General features: G+C 44.8%; 1 protein-coding gene across 5 annotated transcripts in view; it reads right to left on the minus strand.

The window, feature by feature from the left end:
* Positions 1-80: 80 nt before the first annotated feature.
* LOC129861233 (protein NDRG3-like) overlaps positions 81-25,680 on the minus strand; it is a 59,501-nt gene continuing 33,901 nt past the window's right edge. Inside the window, exons 1-15 of one of the 5 annotated variants that reach the window (XM_055932464.1) lie at positions 21,187-21,410; positions 14,637-14,742; positions 14,121-14,241; positions 13,193-13,255; positions 12,985-13,045; positions 11,735-11,821; positions 11,569-11,625; positions 11,227-11,330; positions 11,065-11,130; positions 10,673-10,724; positions 10,414-10,461; positions 10,142-10,177; positions 9,852-9,903; positions 4,880-4,918; positions 81-1,686 (exon numbers count right to left, since the gene is read on the minus strand). In XM_055932464.1, coding sequence (XP_055788439.1) covers positions 1,517-1,686; positions 4,880-4,918; positions 9,852-9,903; positions 10,142-10,177; positions 10,414-10,461; positions 10,673-10,724; positions 11,065-11,130; positions 11,227-11,330; positions 11,569-11,625; positions 11,735-11,821; positions 12,985-13,045; positions 13,193-13,255; positions 14,121-14,241; positions 14,637-14,742; positions 21,187-21,246 — 1,122 coding nt within the window. In that variant the 5' untranslated portion in view covers positions 21,247-21,410 and the 3' untranslated portion in view covers positions 81-1,516. Of the gene's footprint in view, positions 1,687-4,864; positions 4,919-9,851; positions 9,904-10,141; positions 10,178-10,413; positions 10,462-10,672; positions 10,725-11,064; positions 11,131-11,226; positions 11,331-11,568; positions 11,626-11,734; positions 11,822-12,984; positions 13,046-13,192; positions 13,256-14,120; positions 14,242-14,636; positions 14,743-21,186; positions 21,411-25,680 lie in introns of those variants that run through there. The other 4 variants (XM_055932463.1, XM_055932462.1, XM_055932461.1 and 1 more) reach the window with 4 other exon arrangements.

Consider the following 25,680-nt stretch of genomic DNA (forward strand, 5'->3'; position numbering starts at 1 on the left):
GACCACTATTATAATCAGACTAGTTGACCAAGTAAGAAAACAGAAATGCCAGTGACAGAAGGATAAGATGAAAAGTCCAGTCATGTACAGCTTCTAGCTTTATTTTATAATCAGTACAAATTGATATAGTCAGCAGACAGTATGACTTACAGCACCCCGTATACTATGCGGGCAGAGTACAATGCATCATCACCACTTGCTCACCCAAGCTGTAGTACAATCAGAGAAATGCAGGAAAACCACAGAGAAAACTAACAACTAATAACATTACTAACAAACTAAATCAAAACATTTATTACACAATCCACAGTCCCTCAGGCATCTGACCCGTTGACGTTTTCACCCCGTATTTATTTCATCAGGAGGGAAAACATACATATCTTCCAGTTAGTAGAAAACAGAAAGTTAATATATTTGATGAAAGAGGCAGTAATGTTATCTGTACCTCAATTCGCAGACATTTACTCACCTCTGAGCTGGGGCTAGTTTAGGTACTCTCCGTATTTGACTGGAATTTTCAATAAACTACAGTAAATGTTCCCACTGGGCACACAGTGGTCGAATCAACGTTGTTTCCACATCATTTCAATGACATTACGTTGAACCAACATGGGACACACACTGAAGTGACGTCTGTGCCCTGTGGGTTGGTTCTTGTCTCTGCCCGTCAATAATAAATGTGGGGGGGGACAAACACCCAGGGCCTGCCATTTCAAATAACTCACTCGATAAAGAAAATATCAAACAAGACAACTATTTCTAGATACATCTAGACAAAAGCAATTCTACAGACACGTCCATTACGTTTAATCTACTAGAGGGTCATTCTGTCAGTTATTCTTGGTATAAAGGTACAGAGCAGGAGCAAGTTTATCACATCGTATTGCAATCCAGGAAAGCAAAAGGTATTTTTTTCCACAAATCACAACATAAAAACAACAATAAAAAAGAAGAAAAAAATGGTGTGTCATGAGACTGATTAAGGAATGGACCACTAAGGAGGGGTGGTGTGACTTGGTCTGATCTTACCAGTTAGCAAGGTGAGGAAGACCCCAGAGGAGACATTAGAGAGTACTCCATATAGAGTACTTTACAAGAGAAAACTCCTGATGCCTTTCCATCTGTTATCTTTAAAACTGACACTGACCCAAAATAGTTATAAATACAAATATATCTCATATCTCAAGGATTAAAAAAACAACCCCTTCCTCTTGTAATGGGGAGAGCTGGTAGACAGCAAAAGGAAAACCAGACAAGCAGCATCGTCCGCCTGCTTACTGACTTTCAGGTTGCCCTACCACAGCAGTCATGCACAGACAGGCATGATAGACAGACAACAGGAAATGGTGACAGAACACAGCAGAGAACCTGACTGCTTCTGTCTTCATAAATTATCTTTCAGAACACGTTTCAGACACCCCCCCCAGGATTCCAATCCTCTCTGACCTTGAGCCTGGGAAAGGAAAAAGAGAGGAAGGGAGAGAGAGGAAGGTGGTGGTTTTCGGGGCAGGGTTCTTTAACAGGAAACCTCCATGGTCTGTGGCCTGGCCTGTTCGACACCCGGGCCGGCAGCAGTGGCGCCCTCTAGCTGTGTGTGGGTGCGGCTGCGACTCCCCTCCACAGAGCCCATGCTGGAGGTAGAGTGGGTACGAGAACGCACCAGGCGGGTCATACTGGCCGTGGGCACTACAGACGAGAGAGAGAAGAGAACATTTAGGTTAAGAAGTCACGTATGAGGATATTTGCTTAGTGTGTGTTGAATGTTTTGTGGGAGGGGTAGTTTGCTTTAGAGAACGTGGCTAGGGGTAGGATGCTGGGGCCTCATTTATAACCGTTGTGTGAATTTTACACTAAATATTTGCATGAGCCATTTCTGAAAACACGACACACGTATGGAAAAATGTAGATGTATAAACATGGCGCATGCCATACATACACGTTTCCCCATTGTAAATCAGACCGGTTGTAAAACTGTGAACCAGGATTATATCTCTGCCTGAATAACGCCCTTCATTCACCCTTGAAGAAGGTGACAATAACGCCATTCTTTCACCCTTGAAGGTGACAATAACGCCATTCTTTCCTGAATACTTTGGAAGTATTGGAATTAAGCCAAGATATCTGAAGGAAATAGCAACGGCGATCAAATGTCTTTGGAGATGTTGGCGGAATGTGTTTTTTGTGTGACATATGCTATATTTCACCGTTTCTGAAACACAAAAACAATTGCACATTTTTGTGGACCTGGAAAACAGATCGTTTGAATTCAATAAAGTTTTTCATTTACTTTCTCCGAAACATGCTGCACTGCCCGTGAATTCTGAAACATTGTTTACTCTGAAATAAAACCTACAGTAGGCCTACATATAGTGGTAGCACACACTTCAATGCATAAGAGCTTCAATTCTACTGTACGTTAGAAACCACGCTCCCTGTTGGATGCATATAGCAAAAACTAGAAATTATAATAGCCTATCTAATAGGCCCAATTAAATGAGAGATGCGTACGGTAATTTGTTGTATGGCTACTTCAGCAATATGAGCGCATCACGGCCAGAAGAGGTGCAACTGGTTATTATATATATGTGTTATGTTTATAAATTGTCTAGGCTATTGGAGAAATGTTACATTACAGTATTCAAAAATACAAACGTCAATGGAAAAGGTGAACCGTCTGTTCTACCATTAAACTGCGCTTTGGATCGCAGAGAGCAAAACACTTTAAATATCAATAACTTACCTATTTACTACTGTGAAGTGGGTCCAATTAAATGAGAGCTGGGATGAATGGTAGCCTTCACTAACTTATTGTTGGCCTGTAGGCTATTTTGTGAGTATGAAACCATCAGTCAGAAAAGGTAACTTCTGGGCCTCCCGGGTGGCGCAGTGGTCTAGGGCACTGCATCGCAGCGCTAGCTGCGCCACCAGAGTCTCTGGGTTCGCGCCCAGGCTCTGTCGCAGCCGGCCGCGACCGGGTCCGTGGGGCGACGCACAATTGGCCTAGCGTCGTCCGGGTTAGGGAGGGTTTGGCCGGTAGGGATATCCTTGTCTCATCGCACTCCAGCGCTCTCACTAACAGCAAATTATTGCATCTTGTTATTATATTTCATTACCTGTTTTTTTAGTTATGTATAAGTCATCATACAGTATTTGCACAAGGCTACTAGGCTACTTTTGCAATGCAATACTTCAACCACTAGAAAGTGTGCGTACTCATGGTCTGAAGTTTGCAGGAGGATAAGTTCAGTTTTTATAAATGTTTTGGGGTATATTCTGTGCATACGCAATGTTTGTAAATGAGGCCCCTGGTAATTGCATCAACATTCCCAATATAAGATGGGGTGGACTGCAGCCCAGGGAGAATAATGAAATCTCTAAACAGTTAATAACCTGATCACCTTGTAGTGTTCAGCTCATGCTAGCTACACTGCCTTCTAGTCAGGGTCCAGGAGATTGATATCAGCGAAGCAGGAATACTGGAAATTTCACCGTATGTCAAAAAGTTCGGGACAGCTACTCATTCAAGGGTTTTTATTTTGACTATTTTCTACATTGTAGAGTAACAGTGAAGACATCAGAACTAGGAAATAACACATATGGAATCATGTAGTAACCAAAAAAAGTGTTAAACAAATCAAAATATATTTTATATTTGAGATTCTTCAAAGTACTGTAGCCACCCCTTTGCCTTAATGACAGCTTTGCACACTCTTGGCATTCTCTTGACCTTCATGTCTTAAAGTAATGATGGATTGTCATTTCTCTTTGCTTATTTGAGCTGTTCTTGCCATAATATGGACTTGGTCTTTTACCAAATAGGGATATCTTCTGTATACCACCCCTACATTGTCACGTCACAACTGACTGGCTCAAACACATTAAGAAAGAAATTCCACAAATTAACACACATCTGTTAATTGAAATGCATTCCAGGTGACCTCTTCATGAAGCTGGTTGAGAGAATGCCAAGTGTGCAAAGCTGTCATCAAGGCAAAGGGTAGATACTTTGAAGAATCTCAAAAATAAAATATTTTGATTTGTTTAACACTTTTTTGCTTACTACATGATTCCATATGTGGGCTCCAGAGTGGCGCAGCGGTCTAAGGCACTGCATCTCAGTGCTAGAGGCATCACTACAGACCCTGGCTCGATTCCAGGCTGTATCACAACCGGCCGTGATTGGGAGTCCCATAGGGCGGCGCACAATTGGCCCAGCGTCGTCCGTCATTGTAAATAAGAATTTGTTCTTAACTGACTTGCCTAGTTAAATAAAGGTTAAATACAATAAATAAATGTGTTCTTTCATAGTTTTGATGTCGTCACTAATATTCTACAATGTAAAAAATTAAGAAAAACCCTGGAATGAGTAGGTGTGTCCAAACTTTTGACTGGTCCTGCATATGCATCTCATTAAAGTGGTTGGGGTCTGAAATGTCTGAGCAGAATCCCTCACTGTGTTCATTATTCTCCCATAAAGAAAAAGAGATTGCCTGATCAGGTCAAGTTCCAATTCATTTTTACTGTTGGAGAAAAAATGAATAAATAGGAAAGGCCAATATGATTATGCAGCATGCACAAGAGATTTGAGGGCCATCTGTTCAGAAGAGAAAAATAACAAAGACAAGAACAGACAGACATAAGACAACCATGTTACCTGATAGACATCACATAAAACATTCACGCCCTCTCAAACCACACATTTAGAGAGACAAAGGAATCTTTAAAAAAGAATAAAGTTGACCACATGCTTCAAATCTCAGACTTGAGGATGGCTAAAAAGTGACTACCAGCGATGTGCAAACAGGGTTGGGAGGATAGCGTACTGTAGGTAGAGAGGGCAGGCTGGTGCAGCCAAGGCTGTTACCTATGGCCCTGGTACCTGATTCACTGCTTACGTGGCTAAGCAGTACATGAGGGACTGTTAGCATTGACGGACAGGCAGAAAGGAAGGAGGGAAGAAATAAAGGAGGAGCACAGAGAGACTGTCAGATTAATGCTCTGTCTTCACAAAAGATCTGGAAACAAACATTGTGTCCTACAGCTTTACCTAGGAGAGACTTGAAGCAGCACTGTGTACAGTTCATTCTAGCACTATCTACGTTTACATGAATTTACAGTAAATATCTGACAGTTGTGAAAATAGTCAGAAAGCTTTCTTACTGTTCTGCCAATCTAAAGGCAATGTCACCTGTGGCCCTGAGATTACCTGAAGAGAACTTTGAGCCAAGATGTGCTTCCTGAGTACATTGTCTGATCCAGTTGAGTTAGTTTAATGTGTCGTCGTCCCCCGACTGCAATCATTTCCCCACTGAACTACAGTCTTCGGTGCTAAAGTAACCATTCAAACAGGGCCTCCACGAGCACTTGACTGTTCAGTAAAGCTGACTGTTCAGTAAAGCTGACTGTTCAGTAAAGCTGACTGTTCAGTAAAGCTGGGCGATATGGACACAAATCCATAGAATGATAAATTGACTGAATTATCACGATAACCATAAATAGAACGAGACGTTTATAACATTCATGTACATTTGTTAGCCTTCTTTTATATATTACCATACCATTAGCACTACTACTACTATTTTGAATGTTGTACTATCAATCAATTGTACCATTAGCCCATATTAGCAAACTTATTTCCTTTAAACTTCACATTTCTCTAGTAGGCTATTTATTGGGATTATCGGTGTCAGTAAATTGGTTGTGGTACGGTCGGTGTCGATTCTTTTCAGTTTATCGTCCCAGCTCTACTGCTCATCTAGTCACACTCAAACCAATCTCCTGCTAGCTTACTGCTTTCCTTTCAACACAATGCTGATCTTCTGGGATGAGCCACCTGGCAGAAGGCACAGCCTGAACACTACAGAGTTACAAACCTCCTACCGTATGCCACAATTGTGTTTGTGAAAGCTCACAATGTCCTCAACTGTTTCAATGTTTAGGTATTCTCAGAAAGGGGAGGTACTTTCTGAAACGTGCTATTTGCTTGGTGTGGGCGAAGAGCATAACGTGTGTGATGTGAAAGCTAAGACGGCGAGGAAACCACCATACTTAACACCTCAACAGAGACAGGGTTCACAAGAAAAACAATCAGGGTTTGATGAGTGAAAATAGTTTTTCAAGCTATACTGTATTCCATTAAACATTCTAGTTCATTTCAATAAGTAGGATGGGTATCCAGAATAACTCCTCAAGCAGGAAAACAGACCTCCAAGAGGTGGGAGAATGAGGGGGCGTGGGATAAACCACCACTCAATCCAAAACTAACTTCGGGCCAGCCCCCTGGAGTGCCCCTGGAGTCACTTGTTGCAGATAAAACATCAAGGGTCACCCTCAGAGGGTAGGATTTAGAAAAAGGCAACGACAAATCTTCCTTCCCACAGTGCTGTGCGGCGGCAGCATGGTTCTCTGAGGCCCTGCTCTCCTGACATTACCCTCCAGCAGCACCATGTGAGGGTCCCTGCAGCAGCAGAACAAACCCAAGCAGCACATTTCCAGCAGAGCAGAGCACAACAGGCTGGCCAGGCGGCTCAGGGCTCATGGGATTCCAGACAGGTCTCCAGGGCAGGGGGTCAGGCCATGCTGTGGGGCTTAAGAGCAGCCTTTAATGAGAACACTAATCTGCCACTGACATTCCCATACCTGGAGAACCCCTGGAGCCTCAGTCAGCCCTCATTGGAGGGGTGAGGACCAGGGGAAGGTAGGTGAAGGCCAGGGCCAGGGGTGAGGATGGTGAGGGCATGCCAGACGAGGATGCAGGGTTTTGCCAGTGAGGTTTACACAGGTACAGAAGGCTTCATGTTCAGATGAAGATTCCAGAGGGAGAACAACTAAAAGTCATTGAGACTATTGTAATAATCAAGCAGCTTTTACTCTGACCTCACTAACACCTTCCATTTTCCACTCTGAACTAGCAACTCAAACCTTTAAATGTTTATATGAACAAAATAAACATTTTGAAGCATAGAGGGAAAAAAAGCGATCAAAGACAGCCAATGGAATTTGGCCGTTCTAAGATACAGTGCTCAATACGTGGTCTGTTTCTAATATGATGATCATTCCACAAGCCAGATCAGCTCTCAGCAGGCCTAAAAGGGTAGGCCTGTAAACACCCTCCCTGTTTAGGGCACTGCATCTTAAGACCTGGGGGAAGGAACCGTTGTCAGGTGTGTGTTACAGATCCCACACACCAAGGTATTTTACATTGCCAAAAGTATGTGCTCATCGAACATCTAATTCCAAAATCATGGGCATTAATATGGAGTTGGTTCCGCTTCTCTGCTATTACAGCCTCCACTCGTCTGGGAAGGCTTTCCACTAGATGTTGGAACATTGCTGCAGGGACTTGCTTCCATTCAGCCACGAGTATTAGTGAGGTCGGGCACTGATGTTGGGCGATTAGGCCTGGCTCGCATTCAGCGTTCCAAAGGTGTTCAATGGAGTTGAGGTCAGGGCTCTGTGCAGGCCAGTCAAGTTCTTCCACACCGATCTCAACAAATCATTTCTGTATGGACTTCGCTTTGTGCACAGGGGCATTGTCATGCTGAACCAGAAAAGGGCCTTCCCCAAACTGTTAACATAATGTTGGAAGCACAGAATCGTCATGAACAGGGTTCCCCAACGTGGGCCAAATTTGGCACGCTGTGTATTTATTTGACCCCCAAGTTTTCTGGTGTAGAATTTGTTGTTGTTGGACATAAAATACAACAGGAAATCGTCTCCAAGTGATATTAATTTAAAAAATCTGTTTCCAAGTATTCCCAAGCACAATAGATAGACACGTGATTGTATACAAAAGGTAAGCAAGGTTTGAAATGATTGTTTTAGTCAAATATATATGTTTGATCTTTTTGCGGTCAATTTAAAGTCTACAAATGATTAGTAATTATGTTCCGGTCCTCCGACCAGTGTGTGAAGATACAATCTTCGACAAAATCATTCGCAAGGAGATTCCTGCAAAAATATTATTTGAAGATTAAAAGTGCTGTGACAACATGGCAACAGATGTTGTTCATGTGGCATGTTAAGATCAGTGTGTGAATAGAGTCCCCTGCCCCCTCGACAAAAAAAGATGAGGAATCTCTCCAAGTCTAGATTTTCTGGCATGGATAGAAGTACAGTCTGCTGTCATTCTGATCTGTTAAAAATATTACTCCTGCTTATTATGAAGAAAAAAATACATCTGTTTAAACTTTGGTGTAAACTAAAGGAGTGTGTTTAGAATTATTTTTGTTGTATTAATGCTATTTAATCTCTCCTCAGACTAATATTATTCTGTTTGTCCTGTGGGTACCTTTGCCTCTGATCCACCCCTTGTGTGTTGCGCTGTCATGGTGTATTTTAATCTTCAAATAATATTTTAGCAGGAATTTCCTTGCGAATGATTTTGCAGAAGATTGCATCTTCACACACTGATCAAGAAATAAAATCGGCCCATGGCTGGATCTAGTTTATGATCCCTGGTCTAATTGTCATTGTATGCTGTAGCATTAAGATTTCCCTTCACTGGAACTAAGAGGCCTCGACCAAACCATGAAAAACAGCCCCAGACCATTATTCCTCCTCCACCAAACTTCACAGTTGGCACTACACATTTAGGTAGGTAGTGTTCTCCTGGCATTCGCCAAATCCAGATTCGTCCGTCGGACTGCCAGATGGTAAAGCGTGATTCATCACGCCAGAGAACGCATTTCCACTGCTCGAGTCCAATGGTGGTGAGCTTTACACCACTCCAGCCGATGCTTAGCATTGCGCTTGGTGATCTTAGGCTTGTGTGCAGCTGCTCGACCATGGAAACCCATTTCATGAAGCTCCCGACGAACAATTCTTGTGCTGATGTTGCTTCCAGAGGCAGATTGGAACTCTGTAGTTAGTGTTGCAACCGAAGGCAGATGATTTTTACACGCTACATGCTTCAGCACTTGGCGGATCCGGCCTGTGAGCTTGTGTGGTCTACCACTTTGCGGCTGAGCCGTTGTTGCTCCTAAAAGTTTCCACTTCACAATAACAGTACTTACAGTTGACCGGGGCAGCTCTAGCAGGACAGAAATGTGACGAACTGACTTGTTGGAAAGGTGGCATCCTTTGACGTGCCACGTTGAAGATCACTGAGGTCAACTACTAACTGTTTGTCTATGTAGATTGCATGGCGGTGTGCTCGATTTTACACACCTGTCAGCAACGTGTGTGTCTTAAATAGCCAAATACGCTAATTTGAAGGGGTGTCCACATACTTTTGCCAATGTAGTGCATGTTCAAGGGAAGACCATGCTGCATGTAATTTATTTACTCAGCATCACACTACTTACACCCGTTGTTAAGAGTCACTAAAAACAGACAGGAAACAAGGTTAGCTTGAGGTTAGTTCCCTCGTCAGTTACCAGTAATGGTTTGTATGCAACAATTGGCTGTCAGTAATGTCATCCTTGGACATCCAGTACATGTTGTTTTGTAGATACTGGGGTTCCGCTCTATTCTTGAAGTGCTACATGAATGCTACATTAGCCTTAGTTTAGGGCACAAATGTGTGTGTGGCTGGTAGCCTAGCGGTTAAGACCAAAAGGTTGCTGGTTCGAATCCCTGAGCCGACTAGGTGACAAATCTGTCGATCTGGATAAGAGTCACTCTGGATAAGAGTGTCTTCTGTGTGTGTCTGTGTGTGATGCCCACATGGGAGGGCTGCTGCCTGAAATGGTCGCGTTCTATGGGATATCAGTTGGACTGAGGTCTCATTCTGAGATCGAGGTGGACTTCAGTAAACAAAACATGGAACAGACTGATACAACCAGGACATGAAAAAACCCAAGCCTGACACCAGAGACGACTGAAGGAGAAGGAAACAGAGCAGTACTCACTGTAACCCATTCCCTGGACAAAGTATTTGAAGGCCTCCGCGAGTTTACCCGGCTGTAAGACACAAACAGAAAACATCCGTTAAAAGGAGCCATTTGAAATAAAACTGAAGTAACAGTTGAGATTGCTAAATGGCATATAGAAATCAGAAGCTTTCATCCAAAGCGACTTACAGTAATACATTTTACGTACGTGTGGTGCCGGGAATCAAACTCACGGTCCTGGCATTGCAAGCGCCATTCTCTAACCAACTGAGTTACAGAGCCAAACACAAAACTAGTTCATGACTCACCTGGATGACCTGAGGAAGCCCGCCACAGTCTTGCATCTATAGGGAAGTAACCAGAGCGTAACCAGAGCATGACCAGAGTGGAGAATCTCACAGAGAGGACCATGCCGTTAGTCAAAACACCTTAACATTCACTGGTCTATGAACACATGGAAGAATGCTGAACCTCCTCTACCGTACCAGTCAGATCATGTGCATTACTAAAGAGCAGAACAGCAGGGACCCCATAGCATTACCACTCCTATTTCTAACAACAAAAGAGTAACTGAACACACCTTAAGAAGGGTTGTTTTGGTTGGATTTAACCTGGAATTGCATTCAACCTGTAAACAAGAAAAGAAGATAGATGAGACACAACAACAGTTTAGACAGGGTTCAGTCTGGCCTCTCCTATTCAGAAACGTCTAGTGACCTCAACCCCCGTCTCTATAGACTGAACACACTGTCCCTGAGGGGGGTTGATACTTTGTATTGGAATCAGACCCTCTGGCTTATTCGCTACTGTGTTGCCATGGAGATAAAGTGTGCACCCACCACTGCATCGACAGCCGGGGACGTGTCACCAACCACCAGCAGAGAAGTGCATCTGGATGGAGAGACAGGAGGGAAAACCGGTTAAGGGCTGTTCTTAACGCACAACGCGGAGTGCCTGGACACAGCCCTTAGCCGTGGTATATTGGTCAGTTCCCACAAACCGCCCGAGGTGCCTTATTGCTATATAAACTAGTTACTAATGTAATTATAGCAGTAAAAATACATGTTTTTTTATACCTGTGGTATATGGTCTGATATACCACAGCTGTCAGCCAATCAGCATTCAGGGCTCCAACCAGTCAATTTATAAAAAACAACTCACATACAAAACATACAGTCTATAGGCAATAAGACGGAGCTGCAGTAATACCGTCTGCAGCATGTTTACATACGTCAGTGTGTTCACCGTGTTGTCAGTCAGACCGGTGACAGGCCTCTCAATCTCCAAGTCCCGACGGCTGTCATAACAAATAGATGAACCAATCAACCCATCTATCATTTCTACCCAAAATGTACAGCCAGTTACTCTTGGGGTTCTATGTACAGTACTGTACCTGTTGTAGGCATTGCAGAAGAGGGCCAGGTTTTCCTGGTTGATATCCTGGGCGATGTGCAGCCGATACGTCTGGGTGATCTCCTGGTTGTCAGACAGCTCATCCTGAGGGGGCAAAGATTGTTAAATCACTTTCAACCACCCACAGTATTCAGCCAGTATGCTCTGCCCCTGGACAGAGTTATCAAGACCTTTCAAACTGACTTGCCAAAAACGGATCCTTAACTAAACCATTAACTTATTCTGAAATTAAATATCAGTTTGCACGTCAGAAAAGTCTGCATAGCCTTTTCCCTCTGTCCCATCCCAGTCTCCCACCCCTCCAGACAGCACTCTGACTCACATCACTGAAGTGGTGGGCCATCACTATGTCCACCAGGTTGCTGGTCCAGCCGGACATCTAAAACAAAGAACAAATAATTATGTTCCAACGTGCCAATCTAGTATGACTCTAAAATGTACAGAGTTAGCATAGAAATGTGTGTGTGTGTGTGGGCGCGCGTTCTTACCTTGGAGGCAGCCCAGTCCATCCAGCCCTTTGCACAGGGGTCCACATTGATGAGGACCAGACCTTCGACCAGGGCCGGCTCATTGAGCTGGAGAGAGAGAATAGGGGGTTACGTACTGTGTGGAACATAGAGGACCAAAGGAGTCACAGACAGGGCCCAGCAGCAGAGGAAGCAGGGCAGCACACAAATGTAGGCTTTCTCAAGGGCACAGACAGATTTCCCCCCTAGTCGGTTTCGGGGATTCAAACCAGCGACCTCTCGGTTACTGGTGGACAGTCCTGCTGCCAGCATGCCAATTGCACGCTTCCTCGACATCTTGTGTGACAACCACATATTTTAGAGTGGTCTTTTACTGTCCCCAGCGCAAGGTGCATCTATGCAATAACCATGCTGTTTAATTAGCTTCTTGATATGCCACACCTGTCAAGTGGATGGATTATATTGGCAAAGGAGAAATGCACAAAATTGCACAAGTTCTGCACAAAATTGGAGACAACTAAGCTTTTTGGAATGGTCTGGTATGGAAAATTCTGGGATCTTTTACTTCAGCTCACGAAACAACACTTTATATATGTTGCGTTTAAATTTTTATTCAGTATAAAAAATAAAAAAAATGGTGAGCCCAACGCGGCGCTTGTCTAGAGAGAAATCGAATCATTCATGTCCAGAACTACGTGGGACGCTGCGCTGTGGTAATTAACTGCAATGACCATATTCCATTGCTTCTGTTTTTTCTGGCTCGGACCGAGATGGATACAGTTTTACATCGGCTACATTAGGTTAGATACACACAGACCGCAGGAGAGAGGAATGTACACAACAACAAGAGGGGGAAAGAGAGAGTTTGTGAAAGTATACCTTATCTATGTTGAAGAAGTAGTAAACATATTTTGTTAGTGGAGATAGAGTGCTCTGTTCATCCTTGTTCAGCCCAGTTATTATTGAAGACAGAGGACAGACTGAGTAGTGCAGATGCTAGCAGATACCATAGATTTCCAGTCATTACGCTAGCTAGCACTGTCTCGCGAAACTAGCTCGAACTTCCTTCATACTGGACACAGAGACATAAAAATGGCATCCACACGTTCATTTGACTCTGGCGAAACAGATAAAGGTCATCATTGCCAAAATCTCGAATGATCCCTTAAAGACCTTTGTCTTAACAAATGATCCTGTTAGATGTTTGGAAACAAGCAGGGTGAGCAGGAGTTCATGTGGTTTATGGAGAACTAGGAGGAATGGGGACTTACAGCCAGTCTGGACAGGATGTAGGCTCCAGCTCCAACTCCAATCCCAATCACACTGTTCACCCTGGGGAAAGGGGAGAGAAAAATATAAGCCTCCATGAAGATGGAACAACAATTAAAGTCATTAAACGGCAGTGTAAGAGGTAGATATGGAAACCATAGACAATATAGGGTTCTATATCTATGATGGAAACACCGCAGGAGAACTTACTTCAGCTGAGTCATGACAGACGGCAGCATCTCAGACAGCTCATCCATGGTAGGGTACTGGTACCTGGGACAAACAGACTCTGTTTAGTTTTTTAAAACGGACTGATGACCAGAGACACTACCAGACACCTGGAGCAGCACACCCTCCTATCAAGTTGATGAAAGTCCAAAGCCAGACACCTATTCTATCCAGGCACCATGTCATGTTCTGGCCGCCCGTCTGACTCCGGGGCCAGGGGAAGGGGAGGCGGGGCCAGGGGAGGCGGGGCCAGGGGAAGGGGAGGCGGGGCCAGGGGAAGGGGAGGCGGGGCCAGGGGAGGCGGGGCCAGGGGAGGCGGGGCCAGGGGAAGGGGAGGCGGGGCCAGGGGAGGCACGGCCAGGGGAAGGGGAGGCGGGGCCAGGGGAGGCACGGCCAGGGGAAGGGGAGGCACGGCCAGGGGAAGGGGAGGCACGGCCAGGGGAAGGGGAGGCACGGCCAGGGGAAGGGGAGGCACGGCCAGGGGAAGGGGAGGCACGGCCAGGGGAAGGGGAGGCACGGCCAGGGGAAGGGGAGGCACGGCCAGGGGAAGGGGAGGCACGGCCAGGGGAAGGGGAGGCACGGCCAGGGGAGGGGGGGCACGGCCAGGGAAGGGGAGGCACGGCCAGGGGAAGGGGAGGCACGGCCAGGGGAAGGGGAGGCACGGCCAGGGGAAGGGGGGGCACGGCCAGGGGAAGGGGAGGCACGGCCAGGGGAAGAGGCAGCGCGCGGGGGGGGGGGGGGGGGGTTCAGAGGACGGGGTGCAGCCAGAGGACCTCATGGTTTACTCTGGCTCTGATGACATAGCCACCATTTATTCAGGTCTACAATATCAACAATGACTGTGTTGATACTTGTGGTGATATTATTACATGATGTTGAGGATGATGACTTGAGTGAACTGGTCTCTTACCCTGTGGGGAATGGGGGAGCACCCTCCTGCTGTCCTGGAGCGTCCACGTGGACCACAGCAAAGTGGGATGTGATCTCCTGCATGTCTTCAAAGTTGAACAGTGTGTTGAAACAGGACTTATCTGCAGGGGGGAAGAGAGACCCAGCACTGTTTAAAGTCGCCTCATTTATGGGCCCTACTCAAATAGACATTTAACAAAGACGACAACACTGATTGTAATATTGAGCGTGTCAACAAATCCCATCCCATACCAGTAATCAACCAAAAAATATACTGAAACTATCAGTGTTGTTTTACAATGAGGCAGCCAACTGGTGGAGCAATCCAGTCTGACATAGTAGCTCATATCCCCAATGCTCAAAGAGATTTCTACCTTCAACCCTCCAGTTTCTTACATCTCTACAGTGTCAACTGTTCTAATGACAATTCACCCGTGATATTATGCATTTTAGGGGTGTTTGGAGAGATTTCAAAGCCTAGCTAGGCCAATGAGAGCCTGAATGTGTGTACACTCACGGTTGAGACCAATGTCATGGTAGGTGAGGATGACTGGTCTATTGCCCTTGGGGGTGCCCCTCATCGTCACGTGCAGAACACCATGGGGGGTCTCGATGTCATGCTCCTGAAACACAAGACAGCATGGTCTGGGCCAGCGGTGTCTGTGGAGCTTAGAGGAGCCAGCCTTTTAGTGCCAGTCAGTCATAGCACTATACAGGTGCAGATGAGAAAAAAACATGTATTATTCATTCATACACCGAGTAGGAGACATCCTCGCTGAGGAAGTGATTTTCGGTCTCCTACTGACAATTAGCCTCGCTGAGGAAGTGATTTTCAATGTGTCAGTAGGAGACAGAAAATCACTTCCTCAGCGAGGCTAAGTGTCAGGAGAGAGAAAATAATTTCAGGACGTGCAGGTCATGATGAAAACTGGGTCCTCTTTAGCAGGTAGCCTAGAGGATGACCTAGATTGAAAACTGACTGGCTGGATCATCATGACCCATATCTCTGTGGTCACAATGACCGCTGCATGTGAGCGGCACAGCTAATGTCAGGAGGTGCTGTTGGCGCCACACCAGACGCATGTGTGCACACTGTAGAGTCTCACGCCATACGCAGATGTGTGGATAAGTAGAGGGCCCTCTCCCTGTCCCGTCTCACAGATAACATCATCTGACGTCTGGCTAATGTAATTACGTGGGGATGGGAATCTCTGTCCGTCCACAGCCCTTGGACCTGACGCTAATTCAACATTACACGTCATTTAACAGGTCACAACTTCAAATCAAATGTTATTAGTCACATGCTCCGAATATAAAAGGTGTAGTAGACCTTACAGTGAAATGCTGAATATAAAAGGTGTAGTAGACCTTACAGTGAAATGCTGAATATAAAAGGTGTAGTAGACCTTACAGTGAAATGCTTACTTAAAGGCCCTAACCAAGAGTGCAGTTTCAAAAAATACATACAAGAATAAGAGATAAAAGTAACAAGTAATTAAAGAGCAGCAGTAAAAAAGTAACAATATATACAGGGGGGTGCCGGTACAGAGTCAATATGCGGGGGCACCAGTTAGTTGAGGTGGTATGTACATGTAGGTAGAGTTAACTTCTTCCACATATGCCGTTTATTCAACACAGGAACACATCAACATCAAAAAGTTAATGAAGGCAATGCATATAGAGGTGTGATACAACCATATAGTTTACTAGTAAGCACAGTGCTACTACAGCCTAGTGTGAGGCATGTCTCTGTCTGGTAGCATTAACGGCATGGTGGTCATTTAGTTTTAGCGAGAAACCAATAAACAAGCAGAGACCTAAATATAGGAACACTACTAAAACGCGTGTGGCTATGTCACAGTGTTCAGCTTCCGTCCATTGGTGCAGCTGAAAACCACAGAGACGGCGGTTTGAGGGCTGTCCTGCGTCAGAGATCTAAACTGGATGGAAGGACTCCACGCTGAGACATGAGGCCCTCAACAACTGTTCAGAATCAGCCACGTCACCAGAACATTGAGCAACACTCAACACCATGGGGTCTGGGAGGGGGTGGGTTAGAGATTAGGCTAAACCAGTCTATTCAGCCATGACAGCAAAAAGCAAATACAATACGGATTGTAGTTGTTCAACCCTAGCCTGTATAAACACCTCCCTCAGCTGCGCTGACACCTGGCAGAGTAACACTCCTATCTGGGTGGTGAGGAGTACAAATAGAAGCTGCGGTTGAAGGGCTTGGCTGTGTGAAAGGTTGTGTTTGTGAGAGATGGAGGATACATGTGAGGTGCCATCAGCTTGGTCCCTCATACAGACACCTGTAACCATGTTGAATATGACGACTCTGATCAAAGAGGCTTCAGTAGACAAGGATTGCCACAACTGAAGGATAAAAAAAACTAAAAAGAGAAATATATTTTGTAGCCTGGGGCTTTTATCTACCAGATGAAATGGAAGCCTGAGAGAAAGACAAAAAACAACATAGCTTTTTCTTCTGAAACGTCAATGACCTCAAATAGCTTCCGAGTCAATGGTGGCCTTGACCAAACAAAACAAACCACTCGGTGCTTTGAAAACAGCAGCAGTCCCAATAACCGTTTTATGTATTCATGGCACGAGGTTGAGCGGCTGTGCACTGCTGATATCTGGCTTGTCACAATGGAGGGGTCCTGCTGCAGCAGTATCCTGAGAAGAACAGGCTGCCATGTCTAGATCAGGGGTCATGTGATGAGGGGATCTGCTGCAGCAGTATCCTGAGAAGAACAGGCTGCCATGTCTAGATCAGGGGTCATGTGATGAGGGGATCTGCTGCAGCAGTATCCTGAGAAGAACAGGCTGCCATGTCTAGATCAGGGGTCATGTGATGAGGGGTCCTGCTGCAGCAGTATCCTGAGAAGAACAGGCTGCCATGTCTAGATCAGGGGTCATGTGATGAGGGGATCTGCTGCAGCAGTATCCTGAGAAGAACAGGCTGCCATGTCTAGATCAGGGGTCATGTGATGAGGGGATCTGCTGCAGCAGTATCCTGAGAATGGGCTTTTTTGTAAAAAAATGTACTTGTCTCAATGTATGAAATTGTTATTTTCAGTCACACTTTATTTGGATAGTCCGTCTATCTACTAACCCTAGCTCTATCTTAACAGTAACCTAAATCCTTACCCTAGCCCTTATTCTAAACCTAACCGTAACCTTAGCAGTTGCTTGTCAACAGATAGTATGATCATCTACAGATGGACTATCTGTTGACAAGCAACTGCTAAGGTTACGGTTAGGTTTAGAATAAGGGCTAGGGTAAGGATTTAGGTTACTGTTAAGATAGACTATCCAAATAAAGTGTCAACTTATTTTCAAATATAACCTATTTTTTGGCTTAGTTGTGGCCAATTTGCAGTGTGCAAATGATAATTATGTTCCGGCCCACCAAACTATCCATCCAGACAGAAATCGTCCCACGTCTGAATATAGTTGCCTACCCCTTAGTGATGGGGGGAGAATTATATACTATTTTTGATGATATATTGTATCATTGACAATATTTTTGCGCTAGTTGGCAGTGCCTCTAGTAAAAACTAATGTTTTTCCCCTTCATAGATTGATCTCTAGTAAATTAAATTAGGGAGCCAGTTTGTTTTCAGCACTTTTATTTCCATGACAGATCAAAACACCTTTTTCATATGGCTCTCTTGTCCCTCTGCAGCAGACATATCGTGAGCAATATGTTCGGAACCATCGAATCACAGAATCGAGTTGCAATACATATAGAATAGTGAGGTCACTGGCAATTTCCAGCCCTACTACCCTTGGTCTAGATCGTATCATTCAGAGAGCACTGAAAGTTTGGACCCATTTCTCAAAGGGGCATGTGGATCTGAGGTGGCATTTGAGGGGGTTTGAGGTGTAAACAATAGCCATACTATTTTTGTTTTGATGAAGCCTAAAATGTTAGTATTCATTGGTAAAAGCCTAAAATGTTAGTATTCATTGGTAAAAGCCTCAAATTCATCCCCTCTGAACGACAACAAAGACAGACCGAGAGGAGGCAATTAATACGGAACAAGTTAAAGAGAAAAGCTGAACACTATCGGTTACCACGACAACACGGATCCTGCTTTTCCATATTATAGAGAGAAAAGCAACATGGCAATAATCATGTCGGTGGGGTTGTTTTGTAGAGCCACTATGCTAAATGAGGAAGAAGGATTCAAGGATGGTTCAGCAGCAGGAGAGGCAGGTGTTCTGATAAACATTCAAGAGTTGTCCACCACCATTACTAGCAACCCTGTTGAGCAACTCCCAGAATACTCTGGAACCTTTGGAAACCATCCTATTGAAACCTATTATTCAGTCAACGGCATCTCCAAAGGACAGTTTGCATTTACGAGGTTTCAACGGTTACAAAGATGTTTAACGATCTTGACAAACAGAAAGGAACACGATTGGATCCCAGCTAGATTCCTAAGTGATGCTGCTGATCCTATTGGACGTCATGTAAAAAAACACATCAGTGTTTCCATTCAACATGGAAAGGTACCACAAGAGTTTAAACATGCAAGAATTGTTCCTTTATACAAGAAAGGAAGCCAAGTTGAACAAGGGAACTACAGACCAGTGTCAATCTTCAGTGTCTTGTCAAATGTTTTAGGAAGAGCACTCCATGAACAGGTCATAAAGTACATGATGACCATAACATTGTATATGATCTTCAGTCCGGGTTTTACACAATCCTATTCTACTGACACTTGTTTGCTATACTTGACAGATTTGATCAAGCATGAAATTGAATTCACACAAAGGGCAACTTCTGTGCTATGGTCATGCTTGACATACAAAAAGCATTTGATACTGTGAACCATGATATTTAGTTGTACCAACTGAACATAATTGGTTTTGGCAACAGCTCCTTATTATTGGTGACGTCATACCTAACTGATAGGATCCAAAGGGTGGATGTGGGCAGGACACCGTCTGACGCTAAGGAGATAAATGCTCCCCAGGGGTACATCACAGTTTTGGGGTCTTCGATTTGTTACTCTACCTAAATGACATGGACTCTGCCTGTTCATGCCCTCTGTTCCTGTATGTGGATGATGCTGCCCTCTTGGTTTCACATTAGGAAAACGAGACCATTGAAAAGAACCTAAGCAGCCAACTGACCAAAGTCAGTAAGTGGTTATCCGACAACAGTCTCTGCATTTAGGGAAGACAATGTATCCTGTTTGGTTCCAAACACAAAGTGAGAAACTATTCCAACTTCTCAGTCAAGTGTAATGGTGTAGAGGTGAAGGAAAAATGCTCTGGGATGTGAACTAGACCAACACATGACAGGTGAACATTTAGAAGGGTCACTTCAGGAAAAAGTTCCTGGCAAAGGTAGCCAAGTTCCTGGATACAGAGACTGAGGACCTTGGCAACATCTCTGATACAGTGTCACTATGACCATGCTTGAATCTCATTGTTCAATGCCATAACCCTAAAACCTGAAGGACAAACTTCAAAACAAACTAATGAGAATTATACTGAAGCTCAGCCCTAGGACGCACATGGATCCTAATCATTTCAGGAAAATTAACTGGCTTCCAGTTCATCTCAAACTGTAGAAGGTTTTTAAAAGTTAAACAAAACCTTACCAGTTACATATCTGGTTATTTTAATTTCATTTAATTTCTCTCACAGCTATCACACCAGATTCCCTGTTGTCACTATCAGACCGCTGAGCTCTGTCCTTAACACTGGTGCAGAGGAACGGAATAGTGGACCAAACCTTATCAAAACCATCCATACGCTAGGGAGTTAAGAAATAGTTCATGGACAAAATGCTTTAAAAACGGCACAGGCTTAAAGAAAGTATAATTGTTTCAATTAACGTTACTTGGTCATCTATTTTATTCCTTTTACGGTTTCCTCCCTATTGAGATGAATTTGAGAAGCATTTTGTTTTCATGTTATAATCGTGTATATTTTGTTTGCATGCATTTTCATGAGGATCACAATAGAATACGTTTAAACTTTTTGATGTCATCCTCAATGATTTTAATGGCATTGTACTGTATCCATGTGCGGTTGTAGTGTGTACGTCTCCCAGTAGCCTGGGGCAAAAGAGACACAGGGAGGAGAGATGGATAACCAATTGTGTGGTAGGAGTCTGTGTTTTAGTCTAGGCAGGACCACACCACCACTGAACGCAGTGAAGGAAGTGAAGGAAGCGCAGGAACCAGTCAGGTCCAGTCCACACAGTGGAACCAGGTAGTGACTCAGCAAGTGGAGCATCCATTTAAAAAATAAATCTGATCCCAGCTGGTGGTTAGGCTAATCTCTCCCTCGCTCACCCAAGACTAAACCCCACCCCCAGGGCTAAACCCCCAGGATTAAACCCCACCCCCAGGGCTAAACCCCCAGGATTAAACCCCACCCCCAGGGCTAAACCCCCAGGATTAAACCCCACCCCCAGGGCTAAACCCCCAGGATTAAACCCCACCCCCAGGGCTAAACCCCAGGGCTAAACCCCACCCCCAGGACTAAACCCATCCCCATTCCTCGTCACACCCTTCACTCCACGGGATGGGGTAAACAATGCAGTCTCTGTACTCTTCCCACCTTCGCAATGCCTTCCACTTGCTAGACGCCTGTCACATTTCCCTCAGTCTGATTGATATTCTCAAGGCCCCTGACTGTAACAAACCCTTTACCTGCCTGGTGTATTGATACACGGACAACACTGTTCATTCGCCTTTCGCTGGATCGGCATCAGTAAGAGGGTGAATAAAACACACACAGAGAGACAGAGACAAAGACAGATGCATTATCTCTTCGTCACGAACACAACACAGTCACACTCACTAGCACAAATATGCTCAGCAGGTTTTTTGTTTCCTCAGTCATACGCTCGCCCACATCACCACACTGCCTAACATCCACTTTCCCATGCCATAGAGATCACACCCCGAGAAACAACCCCGAGAAATCGAACACACTGCTGCTCAGAACTCCAGCAACAGGCAGGCCACGGAGGGTGACTGGCGATGGTATCAGCAATAAACACAACCCCACACAATCTAACAGACAGTCTCACTCACCACCACAGCAATGGCCGAACAGGCAATGGCAATCTGGTTGAGGTCCATAACGGCTGTCATTTTGTCAGCCAGAGAAAGGAGAGAAGAGTGCTGTCTGTCCCTGTGTTGTCTGTGAAAGGGGCGGTAGTGGCGGAGAGATGACGGCGGAGAGGGGGCAGCGACAGAACGGAGAGGAGAGCCCACAAGGAACGACTGAAATTTTTTCGATAGCAGCAGCTGGTCCCATCAAAAGATGGGAGGAGAATGTGTGTGAGAGGGGAGGGAGAGAGACTGAGGGAGTGGCGAGGCGGTGTGAATGGAAGCTCGAGAGAGACGTGGAGAAAGAAGGGGGAGGGAGTGAGGGAGTGTGTTTCTTGCTGCACAAAGCTCTCAGGGTCGTCTGGGCACTCCGTAGCCCTTTGTAATTGCATTTAGAAGGTCAGGTGGACCAGTAGGTTGAACAAATTCTACCATGTCACCCCGCTCCTCCGCAAAAACTCCACCGGCTTCCAGTCGAAACGCGCATCCACTACAAGACCATGGTACTTGCCCTACGGAGCAACAAGAGGAACTGCCCTTCCCTACCTTCAGGCTTTGTTTATTTTTTATTTCACCTTTATTTAACCAGGTAGGCCAGTTGAGAAGAAGTTCTCATTTACAACTGCGACCTGGCCAAGATAAAGCAAAGCAGTGCGACAAAACAACACAGTTACACATGAAATAAACAAACGTACAGTCAATAACACAATAGAAAAATGTATATACAGTGTGTGCAAATGTATTAAGATTAGGGAGGTAAGGCAATAAAAAGTCCATAGTGGCGAAATAATTACAATTTAGCATTAACACGAGTGATAGATGTGCAGATGATGATGTGCAAGTATAGATACTGGGGTGCAAAAGAGAAAAAGAAAGAAATGGGGATGAGGTAGTTGGTTGGGCTATTTACAGGATGGGCTGTGTACAGGTGCAGTGATCGGTAAGCTGCTCTGACAGCTGATGCTTATAGTTAGTGAGGGAGATAAGACTCCAGCTTCAGTGATTTTTACAATTTGTTTCAGTCATTGGCAGCAGAGTACTGGAAGGAGAGGCAGCCAAAGGGGGTGTTGGCTTTGGGGATGACCAGTGAGATATACCTGCTGGAGCGCGTGCTACGGGTGGGTGTTGCTATGGAGACCAGTGAGCTAAGATAAGGCGGGGCTTTACCTAGCAAAGACTTATAGATGACCTGGAGCCAGTGGGTTTGGTGACAAATATGAAGCGAGGGCCAGCCAACGAGAGCATACAGGTCGCAGTGGTGGGTAGTATATGGGGCTTTGGTGACAAATCGGATGGCACTGATAGACTGCATCCAATTTGTTGAGTAGAGTGTTGGAGGCTATTTTGTAAATGACATCACCGAAGTCAAGGATCGGTAGGATAGTCAGTTTTAGTAGGGTATGTTTGGCAGCATGAGTGAAGGAGGCTTTGTTGCGAAATAGGAAGCCGATTCTAGATGTAATTTTGGATTGAAGATGCTTAATGTGAGTCTGGAAGGAGAGTATACAGTCTAACCAGACACCTAGGTATTTGTAGTTGTCCACATATTCTAAGCCAGAGTAGCGATGCTAGTCGGGCGGGCGGGTAGGGGCAGCGATCGGTTGAAGAGCATGCATTTAGTTTTACTAGCATTTAAGAGCAGGCTACAGTGCATTCGGAAAGTTTTAGACCCCTCAACCTTTTCCACTTTGTTACGTTACAAAAAATGTATTGAATAGTTTTTTTCCTTCATCAATCTACACACAATACCATACAATGACAAAGCAAAAACAGGTACAGTGATCCCTCGCCACTTCGCGGTTCACTTATCGCGGATTCGCTATTTCGCGGATTTTCATATTGCATTTTTTTTTTTTTTTTGGTGCATTGTGCTCTGCATTCTGATTCGCTAAAAACTCACTCCCGCTTCTTGTATCAAAACATGCTACGAATTGTGCTATCATTTTGTCGTCTCGTGCAGTTATGTGTACGTACATAAAACAGCTTGGCAAATTTACATTAAGTTGGCCAAATTATCTTGTAATTTCGAACATCTCCTAAACCCATAATGTCGACGAAACGCTCTGAAGAGCAGTGAAACGGCCTACACGTGAGTCACTGTATTTGTATACATGTAATAGTTGCTAATTGTAAAAAAAAAAAAAGTTTTCTATTTCGCGGATTTCACTTATCGCGGGTCATTTTCGGAACGTAACCCCCGCGATAAACGAGGGATTACTGTATAGATTTTTTTGCAAATTTATTACAAATTAAATATTGAATTATCACATTTACATAAGCATTTCAGACCCTTTACTCAGTACTTTGTTGAAGCATGTTTGGCAGCGATTACAGCACCTAGTCTTCGTAGGTATGACGCTACAAGCTTGGGGAGTTTCTCACATTCTTCTCTGCAGATCCTCTCAAGCTCTGTCAGGTTGGATGGGGAACGTCACTGCACAGCTATTTTCAGGTCTCTCCAGAGATGTTTGATCGGGTTAAAGTCCGGGCTCTTGCTTGGCCACTCAAGGACATTCAGAGACTTGTCCCGAAGCCACTTCGGCATTGTCTTGGCTGTGTGCTTAGGGTCCTTTTCCTATTGGAAGGTGAACCTTCGCCCCAGTCAGAGGTCCTGAGCGCTCTGGAGCAGGTTTTCATGAAGGACCTCTTTGTACTTTGCTCCGATCATTTTTCCCTCGATCCTGAATATTCTCCTAGTCCCTGCCGCTGAAAAACATCCCCATAGCATGATGCTGCCACCATGCTTCACCATAAGGATGGTGCCAGGTTTCATACAGACATGACACTTGGCATTCAGGCCAAAGAGTTCAATCTTTGTTTCATCAGACCAGAGAATCTTGTTTCTCGCGGTCCGTCCTTCAGGGGCCTTTTAGCAAACTCCAAGCGGGCTGTCATGTGCCTTTTACTGAGGAGTGGCTTTCGTCTGGCCACTCTACTATAAAGCCCTGATTGGCGGAGTGCTGCAGAGATGGGAGAACCTTCCAGAAGGACAACCATCTCCACAGAGGAACTCTGGAGCTCTGTCAAGAGTGACCATCGGGTTCTTGGTCACCTCCCTGACAAAGAACCTTCTCCCCGGATTGCTCAGTTTGGCTGGGCGGCCAGCCCTAGGAAGAGTCTTGGTGGTTCCAAACTTCTTCCGTTTAAGAATGATGGAGGCCACTGCACTGTGTTCTTGGGGACCTTCAATGCTGCAAACATTTCCTGGTACCCTTCCCCAGATCTGTGCCTCGACACAATTCTGCCTCAGAGCTCGAGGAACAATTATTTCGAACCTCATGGCTTGGTATTTGCACTGACATGCACTGTCAACTGTGGGCCCTGATAACATGTCCAATCAATTTAATTTATCACGGGTGAACTCCAATCCAGTTATAGAAACATCTCAAGGATGATCAATGGAAACAGGAAACAGAATGCACCTTAATTTAGTCTCATACAAAAGTGTCTGAATATTTATGTAAATAAGGTTTTTAATTTTTAATACATTTGCAAATTTGCCAGAAAACCTGTTTTCGCTTTGTCATTATGGGGTATTGTGTGTAGATTGTTATTTTGTTTATTCCCCCTCATCATTTTTTTTAGAATAAGACGTGGAAAAAGGGAAGGGGTCTGAATACTTTCCTAATGCACCGGATGCTCACACCTTACACCCCAACCTGAGTACTCCGTTCTGCCACCTCTGGTCTCTTGGCCCTCCCGCTCAGCCCAGTCCAAGCTCTTCGCTGTCCTGGCACCCCAATGGTGGAACAAGCTTCCCCCTGAAGCTAGAATAGCAGAGTCCCTGTCCATCTTCCTCCTGAAGCTAGGACAGCAGAGTCCCTGCCCATCATCCCGAAAACATCTGAAACCCTACCTCTTCAAAGAGTATCTTAAAAAAAGCCTTTTGTGAATTAAAAACTCGCACTTTACTTTCCTCCCCCCTTACTAGGACTGACTTTGCTGATCAATTATCCCTCAAAGTAGCTTACTGTGATTGATGTGTGGTTGTCCCACCTAGCTATCTTAAGATGAACGCACTAACTGTAAATTGCTCTGGGTAAGAGTGTCTGCTAAATGACTAACATGTAAGTGCCAATGGGAGACGGGTGAGGAGGGCTGAGAGAGTGTGAGGGAAAGGGGAGTGATTCAGTGTCAGGGGAAGAACACTAATGGTTGGATCAGAAGAGGATCAATAAACTACCTGTGGATTGGCTGATACTGAACACCTGACTAAAATATTAGGTTTAGGCATGATATGGTAATAACCTCACATAGACTTCCAATCCATAGAGTTCTTAGAAAATGGCGTGTTGGTGGTTGATTTGGGCATTAGCGCGTCATGTGCATACCATCCGTTTCCTTTAGGAGGTCTGACTGCCCCCTCTAACATGCTGACTAGACCGGGTGCACACGCTTTCGCACACATGTTGATTTTGTCCACCCACACCAGACAGTTTGAAATATCAAAACAAACTCTGAACCAACTAGATTAAT

Source organism: Salvelinus fontinalis, chromosome 8, assembly GCF_029448725.1.
Source record: "Salvelinus fontinalis isolate EN_2023a chromosome 8, ASM2944872v1, whole genome shotgun sequence".
In the NCBI taxonomy this organism is placed as follows: Eukaryota; Metazoa; Chordata; class Actinopteri; order Salmoniformes; family Salmonidae; genus Salvelinus; species Salvelinus fontinalis.